General features: G+C 49.6%; 1 protein-coding gene across 2 annotated transcripts in view; it reads left to right on the top strand.

The window, feature by feature from the left end:
- The window catches only part of AK8 (adenylate kinase 8), a 109,695-nt gene extending 92,097 nt beyond the window's left edge, over positions 1 to 17,598 (top strand). Inside the window, exons 12-13 of one of the 2 annotated variants that reach the window (XM_084798105.1) lie at positions 14,324 to 14,404; positions 17,257 to 17,598. In XM_084798105.1, coding sequence (XP_084654231.1) covers positions 14,324 to 14,404; positions 17,257 to 17,494 — 319 coding nt within the window. In that variant the 3' untranslated portion in view covers positions 17,495 to 17,598. The remainder of the gene's footprint in view (positions 1 to 14,323; positions 14,405 to 17,256) is intronic. The other variant, XM_084798106.1, reaches the window with a different exon arrangement.
- Positions 17,599 to 18,404: the final 806 nt, after the last annotated feature.

The following is an 18,404-nucleotide window of genomic DNA, read 5'->3' on the forward strand; positions in this document are numbered from 1 at the left end:
TCTCAATTGTTATCCTATCCCTTGTATCCTCCCATTTCTCCCTCCCTCCCATTTTCTCCTTACTCCCCTCCCCTATGATTGTGACTGAGGGGGACCTCCTCCCCTTGTATATGCTCATAGGGTATCAAGTCTCTTCTTGGTAGGCTGCTATCCTTCCTCTGAGTGTCACTAGGCCTCCCCATCCAGGGGATGTGGTCAAATATGGGGCACCAGAGTTCGTGTGAAAGTCAGTCCCCACTCTTCACTCATCTGTGGAGAATGTCATGTCCATTGGCTAGATTTGTGTAGGGGTTCAAAGTTTACTGCATGTATTGTCCTTGGCTGGTGCCATAGTTTGAGCAGGACCCCTGGGCCCAGATCTGCCCATCATGATGTTCTACTTGTAAGTTTCTAGGACCCTCTGGATCCTTCTATTTCCCCTTGCTTCTCTCACCTAGAGTCCCAATAGGAAGTCTTTTCCTCTGTCCTACTTTCCTGGTAAGTGAACTCAAGTGACACCACATGCTAGCGAGGATGTGGAGAGAGAGGAACACTTCTTCATTGCTGGTAGGAATGCAAACTAGTACAGCCACTTTGGAAATCTATCTGGCACTATCTCAGAAAACTGGGAATAGGGCTTCCTCAAGACCCAGCTATTCCACTCCTTGGAATATACCCAGAAGATGCTCCAGCACACAACAAGAACATTTACTCAACCATGTTCATAGCAGCCTTATTCATAATAGCCAGAACCTGGAAACAGCCTAAGTGTCCCTCAGTAGAAGAATGGATAAAGAAACTGTGGTACATTTACACTATGGAATACTACTCAGCTATTAAAAACAAGGAATTCCCGAAAATTGTGGACAAATGGATTGAACTAGAAATGACCATAATGAGTGAGTTAACCCAGAAGCAGAAATAGTCAAATGGTATATACTCACTTATGTCTGGACACTAGCCCAAGGGGCATGTCCCATGAAAGTCTTCACTTAACTAGGAAAGTTGGCTTAATTTTTAAGCTAGCATATACTAAGCCCATCTTGAGCACCGATTGCTGGCATTTAAGCAGAGGCCCTGTGGGAATGCGGGAAAACAAGTTAACTGCCTCGGTTTGCAGCTGAAGTGCCTGCTGTCAGGGTTGGTGTCACTAGTCCAGGAGGCTCCTCATGTACACCACCAGAGAGCTGCTGGCTGCCAGGCCTGCCCCTTGTGGGTAGTAAGTACCAGTCACTAGATCAGACAGCACAGAGTGATTAGGGAGCAAAGGTTGACCCTTGCTGTGGGGTTCAGGGAGGGGAAGGTGGAGGAAAAGAATGGGGCCAAGCCTTAGCTGCCAGGTTCGACTAAAACGCACTTAGTAAAAACACAAGACGTGCAGTTATTCGAAGTCCCCAAATACTAAGCCTGGGCTTAGACCCACTAGGCCTTAACTCAGTACCACCCTCGCCCAACCATAAGTGAGACCGTGACTTTTTACCATCGCACTGCTTTTCCCTCATGAAGGGCGTTGAAGAGAAGTCTTTGTAAAGGGTAAGAGCTGCAGACCCAGTACTGGCTCTCCCCTCGGCTGGGAAAAGTAGGAACAAGTTCACAGGGGGTTGGGCATGCTGGCTGCAGGCTTTTAATTTGTTCATGTGCATGTGTGATTATATATGCATGCAGGTTTCTGTAAGTGTGTGTGAGAGCGCATTCGTGCATGTGCGTGCATGCGTGCGACCGAGGGAGGGAGGGAGCGAGCGAGAGACAGAGAGCGCGTACACACAGGCACACGTTACTCATAAGTCTCTCGTGCTAAGGCCAGGTTTGTCTTGGAGGCTGAGATGACAGTATGATTTTGGAGACGGACCGGTCGGCCTCTGTGGAGACTCTGACCATTTGAGGGGAGCTAGGAAACTTCAGAATGGGTGGAGTCTGAAGGCATTACCCTCCCTCAGGCATCCCCAACTGCTCCAGCTGGGAGGTAGGACCCTCCTCGCCTCTCTCAGAACTCCCTAGTACGCCAGGATCTTCTCATGCCTGGGATGGGTTCAGTTGCTTTTTGCTTGTTTTCCTTTCTTGAGCCCCTTCGAGCATCTGGTGGCAGAAATTCAAGTTTAAGCCCAAGTTGGACATGATCTGTGGTTAATGAAGCCCTGGCTGGCTGCCTTGTCCAGATGGACAAAGTCAGGCCTGGAGGAGACACTTAGAGTGGCAAGTGGCCCAGGTGAGCTGCCCTGGGGGGAAGGCAGGGGTTCTGTGTGACTCTCGGAACTCCTGAACTCTGGCTGGGTACTAGTCTGGAGAGGGCTCTCAGGCTAAGAACAACACGGGCGTGCACGGGGCAGTTCCTATCTCCCCTGGTTAAAAAAAAAAAAAGTGGGGGGCCAAGTCCCAAGGGTCCTCCAGGGTCATGAGGTCAGCATACGGAATGAGTGTCCCCAGTAAAATAAAGGGGATGGATCACATGTTGGGCGCGTTTAATCACCTAATGGCTGGGGACCGGAGCTCTTCCTCGGTTTCTGGTGAGGCCAGGCCAGACACTGTAATGACACCCAAGTTTTGGCCCAGCTTCTCCACATTACAGCCACAACACTGACGCAGACAATTGAAGTATTTGAGAACAATGAAATATGCATAGCTATCGGTGACAGCCCCGCAAAGTCGGGCAATTAGCTGCGTAATCTGAGAGGGGAGCTGGCCCTCGGCAGCCCGAGGCTCCCCATTAGTTAAATGCATTTTGTACGTCCTCATCCCATCAAATCAACTAACACTTCCTTTAATTGGTTCATGAATTATACAGCCGCCCCCTGCATTATAATTTAATCGCCTGTAAACATTCATAGGGCCCCACCAGTAAAGTGTATCGGCGCTCATTAATTCGCTAATTCCAGCAGATGGAAGGGGAGATGGGGCTAACGGTTTCGGAACAGAGCGCCTTGGGCAATGGAAGAAGGGAAAAAAAAGGTGGGGGGCCACTTAGGGTTTTTTTTTCCTGGGCTGTCAGAAACTCAATCTGTGAGCTGTCAGCAGCCCAGGCCAGTCCCCACCCCCTCCACTTCCCAGACTGCAGGGAAGTGACTGGTGGATTCATAGGGCGCCTTGTCAACCGGCTTTAAACATCAAGCCAGCGGGTAAACCGGGCCCAATGTAAATTAATTCTTGTCTTACGCCCCCCCCCTCTGTCCCCATGAATATTTCATGGTGGGTGGCATAAATATTAATTCTAATAGCTCTGCACAGTGGTTATTATTTCTGTTTTATGACAAATATTCATAAAATATTCAAGACCCTTTTTTAGAACATTTACACACTTGATTGTGAATTTTTCCAGTTTCCTGGGGACACTGTAAACATATTGGGGTTCTCTTGATGGACTCTTCCCCCTTAATTAATACCACTGGCTATTAATATTTAATCAGGCTTGTTTTTTTTTTTTCCAGAAGTAAACCCTATTACGTTGCAGAGCCAAAGGGTGTTTTCTTTCCTTTCTGTCTGTAAAATGGGAGGTTTCTGGCCCCTCCAAGCCTCTGGCCCCTGGATGGGCTTACAAAGGATGGCCTCCTAGCTTTTATTTTGAAGACCTTATCTATTTCCTTTTAACCAAGTAGTCTGGAGACAGCCCAACTTACTGTAATGCAATTCTTCAGAAGAGGGCTGTTGCTGTTTTTATGCAAGGATTTTACATACTTTCGGAGTAATTAGAGTGTTGGTTTAAGAAAAACAGCCGCAGATTCTTTAGGCAAGCCAGCCCCAGAGTGTGTGGGGGACGGGAAGGGGGGTAGTGGTGGCAAACAGTCTTTTACAATCTGCATTGTTTGTCTCTGGCCCCAAGAGGCAGCTAGTTGTGTACGTCCACCACACGGATGGTGAGTCAGTCCTTGGGCAGACACAGAGGAACCTGAGCAATTGGATCCAGCCACATCCTTTGAGTTAAGTGGCTCCAGCGTTCACTAGAGGCTTCTGGGATTTCCTGTCAACCTGGGGGGAATGAATCGTGGTTATTGGACACACAGGAACACAGGGCAGCAGTAGGTCATCCTGGAGGCTGATGGACCTGGAGCCCAGTCTAGAGACAGCACGTGACTTCTAGGCCCTTGAATGGGCAGGATCACAGCACCTATGTGGGTGTTTCTCATGGTGGAGGGTGGGTGCGGTAATGTGTCATGTGCTTAGTACAAATCTCTGGCACACAGTGCTGACAAAAGTTTTGATAGGGATGATGATGGTGGTGATTAAGGTGGTGACAATGGTGCTGTCGCTTGTGGTGATAATGGTGTTAACGATGAGAGTGGTGATGGTGATAACAGTGGTAATGATGATGGTGATGGTGGTGATGATGGTGATGGTGGTGATGGTGATGATGGAGATGGTGATTGTTACGGTGGTTGTGGTGGTGGTGGTGGTGGTGGTGGTGATGGTGGTGATGGTGATGGTGGAGATGGTGATTGTTATGGTAGTGGTGGTGGTGGTGATGGTGGTGATGGTGGTGATGGTGATGGTGGAGATGGTGATTGTTACGGTGGTTGTGGTGGTGGTGGTGGTGGTGGTGATGGTGGTGATGGTGATGGTGATGGTGGTGATGGTGGTGGTGGTGATGGTGGTGATGGTGGTGGTGGTGATGGTGGTGATGGTGATGATGGAGATGGTGATTGTTATGGTGGTGGTGGTGGTGGTGATGGTGGTGATGGTGGTGGTGGTGGTGGTGATGGTGGTGGTGGTGGTGATGGTGGTGATGGTGGTGGCGGTGGTGGTGATGGTGGTGGTGGTGGTGATGGTGGTGATGGTGGTGATGGTGGTGATGGTGATGGTGATTGTTATGGTGGTGATGGTGGTGATGGTGGTGATGGTGATGATGGAGATGGTGCTGGTGGTGGTAGTGGTGATGGTGGTGATGTTGATGGTGGTGATGATGGTGATGATGGTGATGGTGATGGTGGTGATAGTGGTAATGGTGATGATGGAGATGGTACTGGTGGTGGTGGTGATGATGGTGTTGGTGGTGGTGGTGGTGATGATGGTGTTGTTGTTGGTGGTGGTGATGATGGTGTTGGTGGTGGTGATGGTGATGGTGGTGATGGTGGCGGTAATGAACTAAAGGCCAAAGATTCAAGCTGAAGCCAAGAAGCAAAACCTCTTTGAAATCTTCAAGGAGATGGTCCAGGTGGGCCACTGGGACAGAGGAAAGTAAGGATTGCTCAGAGTACAAAGGCTTTAGCAGGCCCAAGGGAAGGAGGCCAGGGAGGGTAGGAAATAGCTTCTGTAGGTCTCAGGTCCCTCCCTTGCTTCTGAGACAAGGGATGGCAATGGCCATACCTCTGGCCTCCTGAAGGTCCTGGGCAGGGGTCACTGGAAAGTCAGTCCCTCACTAACATGGAGGGAAGTTAACACAGTACAGAGGGGTGACAGACAACACCTGGAAGGGCCAAGTCTCTGCCAGTCTCTTACTGGACTTGAACTTGCCAAGAAGGCTAGCCTGGCTGGTCATGCACTCTAGAGAATCTACTGCCTCTGCCTTCCCAGCACCGGGGTTGCCAGCACATACCCCCAGGCCCTTATTTGTTTATTTGTTTGCTTATTTGTTTGTTTTTAGATGAATTTTGCAGGCTGAGCGCAGGCCCTTGCTCTTGCAAGGCAAATTCTTTACCCCTTGAGCTCTCTCCGGAGCCCCAGAACATAGTTTTTTCTTTTTTATGAACTATTTTTATTTTATGTGCATTGGTGTTCTGCATGCATGTGTGTCTTTGGAGCCCCTGGGATTGGAGTTACAGACAGGTGTGAGCTGCCATGTGGGTGCTGGGAATTGAACCCTGGTCCTCTAGAAGAACAGTCAGTGCTCTTAACCACTGAGCCATCTCTCCGGCTCCAGAACTTAGTTTTTAAAACAGCAGAATGATGCGGGAGCCTGCACTCGGATTTGAGCACATCAAAACTGCTCGTGTTAGGATGTTTCAAGCTCACAAGAGCCTTGAGGACTTGGACAAGGTCTTGTGTCCTGTTGGCTTGGCCTTCCTGTCTCAGGAATGTGGGGTCTCAGCTGTTTACTACGCTTTGGATGAACGCCTGTAGGAGAGTGCGCACCTCAGCCAGTGACCTCACTGGATGAACCCCTACCCAGAAGGCTCCAGTAGCTGCACACTTCTGTCCCTCCTCCCTCCTCCGGTCCCTACCAAGCCCCATGGATGGCCTGCGTTGTCTCTGGTTCCCTGGGAATTCTGCTTTATGGTGGCCAGCTTTTCTCCTGTTATTTTTTGCCTTAAGCTCATTTGCTTTTCTCTGTGGGAAAAGCTTGCAGAACTACCTGGCTCCGACAACTGGCTTTTCCTTATTGTCTAGGGAGCTCCTGGGTGGCAGTGTGCACAGGATAAGATCCCACCCCCTGGCTTTCTTCTCGGTGGGGAAGGAGGTAGACATTTTCAGAGGGCTTTTAAAGACAGCTAGATTATGCAGGCGTGTCCTGGGTCAATTCTCCTTCAACCCGACTGCTGTGTTTAGAAATGCACTTGGTAAACTGCCAGGAGTGAGCACTAATTTACTGGCTACAGCCGGGAGAGTGAGTTTGTTGCTTGCCCCTGGAGAGATGGCAGAAACCGCCAGGGTAGGTTAGCACTGTCATTTGTGCATCGTTTTCAACAAGAAATGGCCAGTGGGAGCCCTTGTCTTGAAGGAGTCAGAGCTGGAAATGAAAGGACCTGTCACTGATACCCAAGGCCAGACACGGGATGCCCAGGGCGGTAGGATCAGGTGGAGATGTTTGGCCTTTGGTTTTTTTTGTGTTTTTTTTTTTTTTTTTTTTTTCAGGTATGCTTGTCAGAGTGAAACATCTGCATAGCAAATACCTTAAATTCCTGGCCAGGGAGGCCTTGTGTCCAAACTCTCCTCTGCAAGGCTTGTTTGGACTCAGCTTCTTTCTTCTTCTTCTTCTTCTTCTTCTTCTTTTTTAAAAGATTTATTTATTTTCTTTATTGTCTGTAACTGCTTTACCTGCAGAAGACTCATATCATATTATAGATGGTTGTGAGCCACCATGTTGTTGCTGGGAATTGAACTCAGGACCTCTGGAAGAGCAGGCAGCGCTCTTAACCACTGAGCCGTCTCTCCAGCCCAAACTCAGCTTCTTTCAACACTTAATTCCAGAAACCCTTGCAGGCTGTGCCTGCAACCCAGACTCCTGCCACGAGGGCCAGGAAGCCAGCAGCATTAAAGCTGTGCTTTGCTATGAGATGGGTCAGGACAGTTTGGGTGCTGACAGCCCCCTGTCCACCTTCAGCGTCTGTTTTGACCATTGGCATTTGCAGGGCAGGAAGGACACAGCACAAACAAGGCAGCTATAGCCTCTGTCCTGAGCCATGATGTACTTGCAGGACGGACTTGCTGAGGTCTGAATGTGGGCTGAGAATCTTCCAGAAGAGTGGTGCTGATGTGTAGTGGAGATTGCAAGTGGGGCAGGGCAGATGGCTCCATCAGTCAAGCGGTTCCTGGACCCCATCACCAGAACGCGCAGAAAAATGGAGGTCATGCTGGTACACAGTTAAAACCCTGCAGCAGAAAGACAGAAACAGGAACCAGCCCAGCTAGTCAGCCTAGTTAAATGGAAGAGCTCAAGGAAAAGGAGAGATCTTGTCTCAAAGGAGGCAGACAACCCCTGAGGATGTTTTATGGCTTCCACATGTGCATGCTCACCAGCTAAGAGTACCTGTTGCTTTTGCAGAGGATCTGGGTTCGATTCTCAGCACCCACATGTTGACTCACAACTGCCCATCATCCAGTTCCAGGGGATCTGATGTTCTCTTATGACTTCTGTGGGCACCAAGTATGAATGTGGTGCACAGACATACATATAGGCAAATCACTCATAAAAATAAAAATAATTAAATCCAAAAAGAAAAAAAGAACTCACTACTTCTGCGTTGTGCTCTGGGAACGCACTGAGGTTGCCCTTGAAGGAGGACCACCTCGGCATCATGTCCCAGATGATGCTTTCAGCCAGCTGGGTGCTCTGCCCATCACTAACAGACCATTCTAGGCCTCAGTCTGCAGTGCCATTTGCACGTTCACTGGCATCTCTCCTCTTTCCTGGTGGTCCTCCAATGGTGGTCACTGCAAGGTCTTCCTGAGAGGAAACATCATGAGCTGTGTCAGGGCCAGGGTCAGTTGCAGATGGCCTGGATACACAGAGCCCCGGTGCCTGTCAGCCTGAAAGGAGGGCTCCCCAGGACAGAGGGCAGGTCTTTGTTGGAAGGAGGAGGTCATCTGAGCCTTTTCCAAGAAACTATCTTCAGATGCCCCACTTTCCATTTTGGATATCAGTTCTGGAGATGTATGTTGCCAATGACACATGTAGTTCACGCTTTCTGAAGTTCGGCTACAAGTGCTTGCTCAGATAGGAGTTTTGTCAATTTTTTATTTTACCATTCTGCCTTTTTAAAAAAATGTATTTTGATATACACTTTACATTTAGTGTGTGTGTGTGTGCCCGTGTGCTTGCTAGAGTATGCGTGAGTTCAAGCGTGCATGCCTGTGTGTGCCTGTGTCTACATATGTGTGCGCGTGCGTGTGTGTGTGTATGTGCGCACATGTGTGTGCTTGCTCGAGCATGTGTGCCTGTGCACATGTGTGCCTGTGGTTGTCAGAGGACTAGTTGCAGGAATCAGTTGAGCTGGGGCAGTGTGAACACAGATCCTTGCTCTGTAACCTATTTGGGGGCGCACAGTCAGTTTTTCACCTTTTGCGTGGTGTTAGCTGTTCTGTTGTCATCTTGCAAGCTGGCCTGTACTGTCCTCTCTCCTCATGCATGGCAACAGGCACCCGCAATAGAAACACTCGGGAGCTAGAGGCAGGAGGATTGATACTCCTAGGCCAGTCTGGGCTGCATGGCAGTTGAAGGCCAGCTGGGCCACACAGCGAGACCCTGTCCACTTACTCTAAAAATATGACAAACTTCACTTTACATTTAAAGTTAATTAAAATATTAGGCTTCCATTCCCAGGTTAAAGGCCACTTAGTTGTAATAATGAATCATTCCTTTAATGTACTGTTGGACTGAGTTCACTAACTTCCCTGGCGCTGTGCACACTGTATTGTGTTAGTGCTGGTCTGTGCCACTCTATGAACTGGAGTCATTAGGAGGGAGGTATGTCCACCTCAAGCCACTCACAGCCTGAGTTAGTAATACCTGGGTGTAAGTGTGTGTAAGTATGTGTAGGAGTGTGTGTGTGAGAGTGTGTGAGTGTGTATGTGTAGGAGTGTGTGTGTAAGTATGTGTAGGAGTGTATGTGAGAGTGTGTGAGTGTGTAAGTATGTGTGTGAGAGTGTGTGAGTGTGTAAGTATGTGTAGGAGTGTGTGTGAGAGTGTGTGAGTGTGTATGTGTAGGAGTGTGTATATGAGAGTGTGTGAGTATGTAAGTATGTGTAGGAGTGTGTGTGAGAGTGTGTGAGTGTGTAAGTATGTGTAGGAGTGTGTGTGTAAGTATGTGTAGGAGTGTATGTGAGAGTGTAAGTATGTGTGTGTGAGAGTGTGTGAGTGTGTAAGTATGTGTAGGAGTGTGTGTGTGAGAGTGTGTGAGTGTGTAAGTATGTGTAGGAGTGTGTGTGAGAGTGTGTGAGTGTGTATGTGTAGGAGTGTGTATGTGAGAGTGTGTGAGTGTGTAAGTATGTGTAGGAGTGTGTGTGTAAGTATGTGTAGGAGTGTATGTGAGAGTGTGAGTGTGTAAGTATGTGTGTGAGAGTGTGCGAGTGTGTAAGTATGTGTAGGAGTGTGTGTGTGAGAGTGTGTGAGTGTGTATGTGTAGGAGTGTGTATGTGAGAGTGTGTGAGTGTGTAAGTATGTGTAGGAGTGTGTGTGTAAGTATGTGTAGGAGTGTATGTGAGAGTGTGAGAGTGTAAGTATGTGTGTGAGAGTGTGTGAGTGTGTAAGTATGTGTAGGAGTGTGTGTGAGTGTGTGAGTGTGTAAGTATGTGTAGGAGTGTGTGTGTAAGTATGTGTAGGAGTGTATGTGAGAGTGTAAGTATGTGTGTGTGAGAGTGTGTGAGTGTGTAAGTATGTGTAGGAGTGTGTGTGTGAGAGTGTGTGAGTGTGTATGTGTAGGAGTGTGTATGTGAGAGTGTGTGAGTGTGTAAGTATGTGTAGGAGTGTGTGTGAGTGTGTGAGTGTGTAAGTATGTGTAGGAGTGTGTGTGTAAGTATGTGTAGGAGTGTGTAGGTGAGAGTGTGTGAGTGTGTAAGTATGTATAGGAGTGTATGTGTGCATGTGTGAAAGTGTGTGAGTGTGTAAGTGTCATATACATGCATGCTTTTAAACTTGATTTGGTTCTTTTTGTTCCTTTGTTTTGTTTTTTGTTTTCCAAGACAAGGTTTCTCTGTGTAGCCTTGCCTGTACTGGACTCATTTTGTAGACTAGGCTGGCCTTGAACTCACAGTGATCCATCCACCTCCCTCCCCGAGTGCTAGGATTAAAGGTGTGCGCCACCATGCCTGGCCTTGATTTGGTTCTTGAGTGTAGATAACAACGTCATATCTCAGTGTCAAAAGGTTGAATGCGCCCGCTGGACCGCATTGCACCGAGGAAAGGCTTGTCATGGCCCCCTCCTGCCAGGCTGCTGGGAACCAGCGATGCCTGCTTCCTGGGGCAGCGGCAGCAGCACTCGCCACCAGCAGGGTTTTCTGGAGACTGGGTCGAGGTGGCCTTCAGGGAGGGGAAGCTGGGCAGAGGGAGAGGAGACTAACCTTGTAAGTGTCTGTCCTGAGAAAGAATATTTGGCTCTGCTTCCTTGTTTTTTTACCTAGCTGATTTTTTCCCCCTTGAGTTCAGGCATTTTATAGTATGTGATACCAGGTGTGCAAGGTGTCCATGTGATGGGTCCTCATAATCAGCTCATGTTTGTCAGCACTTGGTGCCCTTTGGGAAGGTTCTGGAACCTTTAGGAGGCGACACTGGGTCAGCAGAGGCAGGCCTTGAGGCTTTTTTTTTTAAAGCCAGGGTTTCTCCGTGTAGCCTTGGCTGTCCTGGACTCGCTTTGTAGACCAGGCTGGCCTCGAACTCACAGCGATCCGCCTGCCTCTGCCTCCCGAGTGCTGGGATTAAAGGCATGCGCCACCACGCCCAGCTAGGCCTTGAGGTTTTAATGACCCACCCAGCTTATTGTTTGCTCTCTGCTACCTGACAGCAGAACTGTTGTGAGCAGTTGCCTCATTCTCCTGCCGCCAAGCTGTCCCCATCATGTCGCCTGTGTCCTTAACTGTGTGCCAGAATAAATGTAGAAAGAATCTCTTGCCTCTGTATGGAAGCCTCACCTATCAATAAAAAGCTAATGGCCTATAGTTGAGGCAGGAAGTAAGAGGGTGGGACATTTGGTAGACAGAGAGGATTCTGGGATAGCGACTGGCAGCAAGATGTGAAGAGGACAGACACATGGTACTTGGGCACAGTAATCAGCCACAAGGCAAAATGTAGATTAGTAAAACAGGTTATTTTTAAGATATAGCTAGTCAGAGAAGAGACTGACTATATGGCTGATGTATTTATAAGCTATATTTTGAGTCTGATGAATCGTTACTCCGGGAGCTTCTTGTCACGTATTATGTGTGTCACAGCCTCAGCGAGTAAGGGCTCTTGCGAGCTTGATGACCTGAGTTCAATCCGTTGGACCCACAGGGTGGAAAGAGAAAACCAACCCTGCAAATTGTCTGCCGAGGGTACAAGGTCCCTGTATTCATAGATAAACGCTGAGGAGGCCAGGAACGTTAAACCCAAAGGCTCGTGTCAAAGGAAGGACGGGTTTGCCTGTGTTCTGTCTGGAAATGCCAGGAATGGATGTGTCTGGTGACCCGGTGACCTTTTGTTCTCTGTAGGGCCAGGCTTCACCCCGATTCCCCCAGACTCTTATGTTTGTCTAATCCCCAACTTTTCCCCCACTAAATCTTGAGCTGTTTTCAAGCTTCTTGGTTCATAAAACCACCCTTATTAGCAAGGTTCCACTTGTTTTACAATAACCTGAGTAACTTGTGTGTTATCTTCGGGCCGGGCTTTATGCTTACCTCTGTCATTCCTCCTAGGCCCCTACCTTGAGTGTCTTTATGGAAAAATCTATATGTACTTTGTAGAGTTTCTTTTTTCTTTTTTTCTGGTTTTTCAAGACAGGGTTTCTCTACATTATCGTAGTCGTTCTGGACTTGCTTTGTAGACCAGGCTGGCTTCGAACTCACAGCGATCATCCTGCCTCTGCCTCCCAAGTGCTGGGATTAAAGGCGTGCGCCACCGCACCTGACCCTTTGTAGAGTTTCAATGTGAACATGTCTTAAGCTTTGTTGTACAGAGGGCTGAGTTAATTGCCACTAGGAAACTTTCCCCCTAATTTGTACTATGCTTAAACATGGCTTTTAAAAAAACTATCTGAGTGAGTCCAGGACAGCCGAGGCTACACAGAGAAACCCTGTCTCAAAAGAAAGAAAGAAAGAAAGAAAGAAAGAAAGAAAGAAAGAAAGAAAAAGGCCAAAAACAAAAAGCAAAAAAACAAAAAACACTGGGTGTAGTGGCGCACTGCAGACAAAGCTACACAGAAAGACCCTGCCTTGAAAAAAAAAAAAAAAGAACGCCGGGCGTGGTAGCGCACGCCTTTAATCCCAGCACTCGGGAGGCAGAGGCAGGCAGATCGTTGTGATTTCGAGGCCAGTCTGGTCTACAAAGCGAGTCCAGGACAGCCAAGGCTACACAGAGAAATCCTGTCTCAAAAAACAAAAAAAAAAAAAAGGAAACAACAACAAAAGAACCCATCTGGTGTCAGACTCCAGAAGTTTGAACCAGTGACAGATAAGGCAAGCTGAGCTGAGTGTCATTCTCACTTTTCTTTTGTAAAGATTTATTTATTTATTACATGTACAGTGTTCTGCCTGCATGTGTGCCTGCAGGCCCGAAGAAGACATCAGATCTCATTATAGATGGTTGTGAGCCACCATGTGGTTGCTGGGACTTGAACTCAAGACCTCTGGAAGAGCAGTCAGTGCTCTTAACCTCTGAGCCATCTCTCCAGCCCCCTGGGTGTCATCTTGACTCTCCACTAGAGCTTGCAAGGATGCTGACAGTCCCTGACCTCTAAATACATTGTGGTACATGCCCCTCACTACCTCCCAAAAAATGAATAAATTAAAGATTTAGCAGGGCGTGGTGGCGCACGCCTTTAATCCTCACACTCAGGAGGCAGAGGCAGGCAGATCTCTGAGTTTGAGGCCAGCCTGGTTTACAAAGTGAGTCCAGGACAGCCAAGGCTGCAGAGAAACCCTGTCTCAAAAGACCAAAAAAAAAAAAAGTTTTAAGAATTAACAACAAAAAATAACTGGGCATTAGAAGGAAACCCAGAGAAAGGCAACCTTAGTGAAAGACATTTACACGCTTGTGTCAGTCAAACACTGAAGAATCACCCTCAGGCAATGCTTGGTCCTAGTGTCTCTGGCCACCTCCCTGATTTGGCTCTAGGCAAGCTGACTTCTCCAGAAAGCCCTCTGGGGAAGTATCGGCTTCCATTCCTCCCACTGCGCAGCAGCTAGCAGACGAAGCTCCTGTAGCAAGCCTGAGAGCTGCTTTCACCTGCCTGGTTTGGCTTGGCTCTGTAGCCCCTGCAGCCAGGGGGAGCCTGAGCTCAGCCCAGCCTCCTCACAGGCCTTGGTCACAGGCCAGCTACAGGCCCCAGAGAGCCAGAGGGAAAAGTTATCTCCCAGGCACAGATAGTCCAGGCAGGGACAACCACACTTGGCTGCCTCAGGGAGCTGGGGCCGACTTTCCCTCAAACACACACATGTACACTTGTGAGGAATAATGCCAGCCCTGGCCCTAGGGTAACAAAAGTCTGTCTGGCCTGTGTTTCCTCTGGTGCCCACGGGGACTTTTCTTCTCTTGACTGTAGCAAGAGTTAGTTTATGGAGGTTTATGGAGAGAGAGGTCAATGTCCTCCAGGGCCACAAGGGGGCGACACCAAGGGTAGGAGGCAACAGAGGGAAGGGGGCAGGGTGGCCTTGGGACTTGATTGTGGTTATGTGGGAGGAGGAAGGTGCAAGGCAGGGTAGGCTCCAGAGTGGCCAGTGGGTGATTCTGGAAGGCTCTGGGCTGCCATGCAGTCTTTAGTCACCTCAGTTCGGGCGCTGGATGTTAGTGGCCTGGAGACTGGAATTGATGGAAAAGGCGGATGGGGTTCTGAGCTCTAGGTGGGTTTGCTGTGTACCTGAAAGGCATGTTGACAGGCTAGCATTTGGTATCACCAGTGTCTGCCTGGGGAAGGGTAGGAAGAGTCTCCCCAGGATTAGCAGGCCCAGGCTGTCAAAGCTTTGCTTGGTCCAGATAGTAACAAACATGGTTACTGTGGTCTCTCTCCAGGGTGTTCTTCCTGAACGTGCCATTGGACTCCATTCTGGAGCGGCTCACACTGAGAAGGACTGACCCTGTCACAGGAGAACGGTTGGTCAGGGCTTCCTGGTGGCTGGTCATGGCGGGGGGTGGGGTGGGGTGGGGTGGGGGTGGGGTGGGGGTGGGGCTGCTGATGGCCAGGTCCCCTGCTGAGCTGCCTCTTGGTCTAGGTGCTCAGTGCTATTGTGGACCTGCTTTCACGGGTTGTGCTGGCTGCTAGATGGAGGCTAGAAACAAGCTTGTCCCGTGCCTTCTTCTGGGCATGTCTGTTGGCTTCCTATGTCTGCAGGAATGATGAGGGAAGCGTGGTACCAGATTCTGCAGCAACATCCTGGTGAGGAATCTGGCCACTGTCTTCCTGGCCCCCAGCTGGACTCCTGCTTCAGAAATGTCTGTACCGGCTGGGCAGACTAGTAGTAGCACATAATAAATGGCGTTTGGAAGGATGGAAAAAGAGCAGATGAAGCTATGGAGGTGCTCGGATAGGAAAGGGCTTGCCTCACAGGCATGAGGAACTGAGTTCAGTCACTAGAACACACACACACACACACACACACACACACACACATGCCCTTTGTGGTGGTATATGCCTTTAATTTCAGCCCTTAGGAGGCAGAAGCAGGTGGATCTCTTTTGAGGTTAGCTGGTCTACATACGGAGTTCCAGAACAGCCAGGGCTCCATAGAAGAAATCCTGTGTGATGGCTATTTTGTTTCTCAACCTGTTTACTTCTGGAATTAACTAAAACCCAAGTAGGTAGGTACAGCTGTGATGCGCCCCCCCCCCCACCTCCAGACAGGATTTCTCTGTATAACAGCCCTGGCTGTCCTGGAACTTAATTTGTAGACTAGGCTGGGCTTGAACTCACAGAGATCTGCTCAGTGCTGGCCTCTGCTGTTGGCAGGTCTGGCACTCAGCAGCAGCTTGTAGCCAGGTCAGCCTTGGGGAGCGGGCGTCCGTGTTGTCAAGCCCATGCATAACCCCATCTCTGCCGCCATGGCCACCTTGTTCATGGGTCCATTGGGCAATGACAGGGATGGCTGGGGGAAGGGGCTGCCTGCCCACAGAGTGGGTCATCCTATCTGCTCCATCACTGAACTCCTCCACAGCTGACGTCACCTTCTGGTGAGCACTTACACGACTCACAAGTATCTTCACGTGTTGGCTCTGTTTATTAACAATTAAACTTTATTATACAACCCAACTAGCATACACAAGAAGGAAAAAAAGGTTAAAGGGACAGAAGAGTGAACCTTCCGGTATCCGTTCCACGGGACGGGTCCTTAGGTGTCTTGCTGTCCCGCGAGCTGGTCCGGTCTGGTTGCTCTCTCCGCGCTCTCTCTTCGCCTCCCCCTGTTGTTTTTCTTTTCCCCACCTTCCCAGTCACATGCAAAGGGCGGTCTCCTCCCTTCGAGGGTCAATTAGGAAAACAATAGCCACGGTGGGGTTCCCAGGTCGGCTTCCTGAATTCCAAGCCCAGGAAGGCTCCAAACAGTCTATCACAAGGTATTCATGGGGTGCCCCAAGGGTAAAGCCCGCCAAGATTGCTTCCACCTGTGACAAAGCTTAATCTTTCCCACATTCACGTCCTTCACCCACTCCGAGAGGTGTGCCCACACGCTTCCTCCCCGATGCCTCTCTCACCAGTCTCTCCTCCACGCTCTTCCAGCCAGTCCATTGTCTACAGCTCATGAATCAGCGAGCAGCTGCACATCTGGCCACGTCTCCTTCCAGACAAAATGTACGATCACGTGCGCACTGCCCGAAGTGCTGCCCACTGTGAGGATCACCCTTCACCAGTGTCTTTCCGAGTTGTCCCAGAAAGGGGTTGTAATGCTGCAGCTGTCCCCTTCTGGGAGGTGCCTGCGTCACGTGCAGGACCATCATTAAACCAGGCTCCAGTCCTCTCTTCCTCACCCCTTAGGCTGTATGTGCAGCCTCGGCAGCAGACAGCATGGGAGGAGAAACCGTAGGCATTTGGGCTATTTCTTCACGTAACTTGCTTGTGCCCCTCCGGCCTCGCTTGGGCCTGATGGTGTTTGTACCACGTCCATTTGGTAATGGGTTGCTGCTGTGCACGTCCTACTTTATGACTTGGTGGGTCAGATGACACCCAGCTTGTGTTCAGGTTGCATGGGGACTTGGTGGCCCATGGTCAAATGTTGTCTTCATTAAGGCCCAACAGCAGGCCAAACGCACGTTCTCTCTCTCTCTCTCTCTCTCTCTCTCTCTCTCTCTCTCTCTCTCTCTTTTCGAGACAGGGTTTCTCTGCGTAGCCTTGACTATCCTGGACTCGCTTTGTAGACCAGGCTGGCCTCGAACTCACAGTGATCCACCTGCCTCTGCCTCCCAAGTGCTGGGATTAAAGGTGTGTGCCACCACTGCCCGGCTTTTTTTTTTTTAAGATTTATTTATTTTATTTATTGAATATGAGTGCTTTATCTGCAGAAGAGGGTATCAGATTACATTATAGATGGTTGTCAGCCACCATGTGGTTGCTGGAAATTGAACTCAGGACCTCTGGAAGAGCAGGCAGTGCTCTTAACCACTGAGCCTCTCCAGTCCCACTGTGCCCGGCTTTTACAATTTTTTCCCCCCAAGAGCTATCTCTTAAAAGGAATAGTTGTCTGTAGACAATGGTAGAGATTGTTCCAAAACCCAAACTGTCTCTTCTGTGATTGATCTATAGGGGCTCTTACTGTCTTTACCCTCTGCCCGCTTCCCTGACCTCTGCCGTGTTTCCCTGAGCTGGGACCACAGCTTCAGGTCCCAGAAGCCTGGGTGTTTCCTCAGCTGGTGCACAGCTGGCAATTGTGCCTGGTGTTAATGGTGACAGGGCAGGGACACTCTAGCGTGGTCAACAGAGGCACTGAGGGGCCCCTTGTCATCTGTCTCCCTCGTAGGTTCCATCTCATGTACAAGCCGCCTCCCACCATAGAGGTCCAGGCCCGTCTCCTGCAGAACCCCAAGGACTCAGAAGAGCACATCAGGCTCCAAACCGACCTGTTCTACAGGAACTCCGGGGACCTGGAGCAGTACTACGATTGGGCCATCACCATCAACGGGGACCAGGACCCATACACGGTCTTTGAGTATATAGAGAGTGGGATCATTAATCCTCTGCCCAAGAAAATGACCTGATGTGTGCAGAGCCAGGGGCAAGCACTCAAGACACCCAAATCCCTGCCCCCACCCACAACTTTCCGCAGACCCCTTCCCCCAGCCAATAAAGAGTCTAGACACAACCAATAGGTAGCCTTCTTATGGGGTCTGAGAACACAGGTCAGAGGAGGCCCACGGAGGAGTCCAGTGGAGTCCTGGAGGCTGGGCCTCCCTCTAGATTCAGAGCCCATCTCAAGCAGTAGCACTGTCCCACTGTGGGCAACTGAGTGGGTGCTGTCTTAGGGTCTCCATTGCTGGGAAGAGACACCATGACCACAGCAACTCTTATAAAGGAAAGCATTTCATTGGGTCTGGTTTACAGTGTCAGAGGCTTAGGTCATCATCATCATGGCGGGAAGCATGGCAGCGTTCAGGCACACACGGTATTGGAGGAGGAGCTGAGAATTCTCTATCTTGATCCGCAGTCAGCAAGGGGGAAGACTGTGTATGTCACACTGGGCATAACTTGAGCATATATAACCTCAAAGCCCCACTCCACAGTGGCACACTTCCTCCAATAAGGCCACACCTCCTAATAGCATGGGCCAAGCACTCAAACACATGAGTCTATGGGGTCCATACATATTCAAACCCCAGAGGTGCATTAGTCATGTTCTATAGAGGAACGGAACCAATAGTGTGGTTATATATTAGAGAGGACACTGAGGGATCAGCTTATGTGCTGTCAGGTAGGCTAACAGTGGCTGGCTGCACGCTGGAGAGTCTGAGCATCTCATAGCTGCTTAGTCCACAGGGCTAGATACTGTAGATGTCTCAACCTGGTGTGGAGGCACAGGATTCCTGGAGAGCCACTGGTCTTCAGTCCACACAGGAAGATTGAAAAAATTAGGTTCTGATGTTAGTAGAAGATGGTGGGAGTGGCAGCAGC

This window comes from Acomys minous, assembly GCF_964271855.1.
Source record: "Acomys minous genome assembly, chromosome: 10".
In the NCBI taxonomy this organism is placed as follows: Eukaryota; Metazoa; Chordata; class Mammalia; order Rodentia; family Muridae; genus Acomys; species Acomys minous.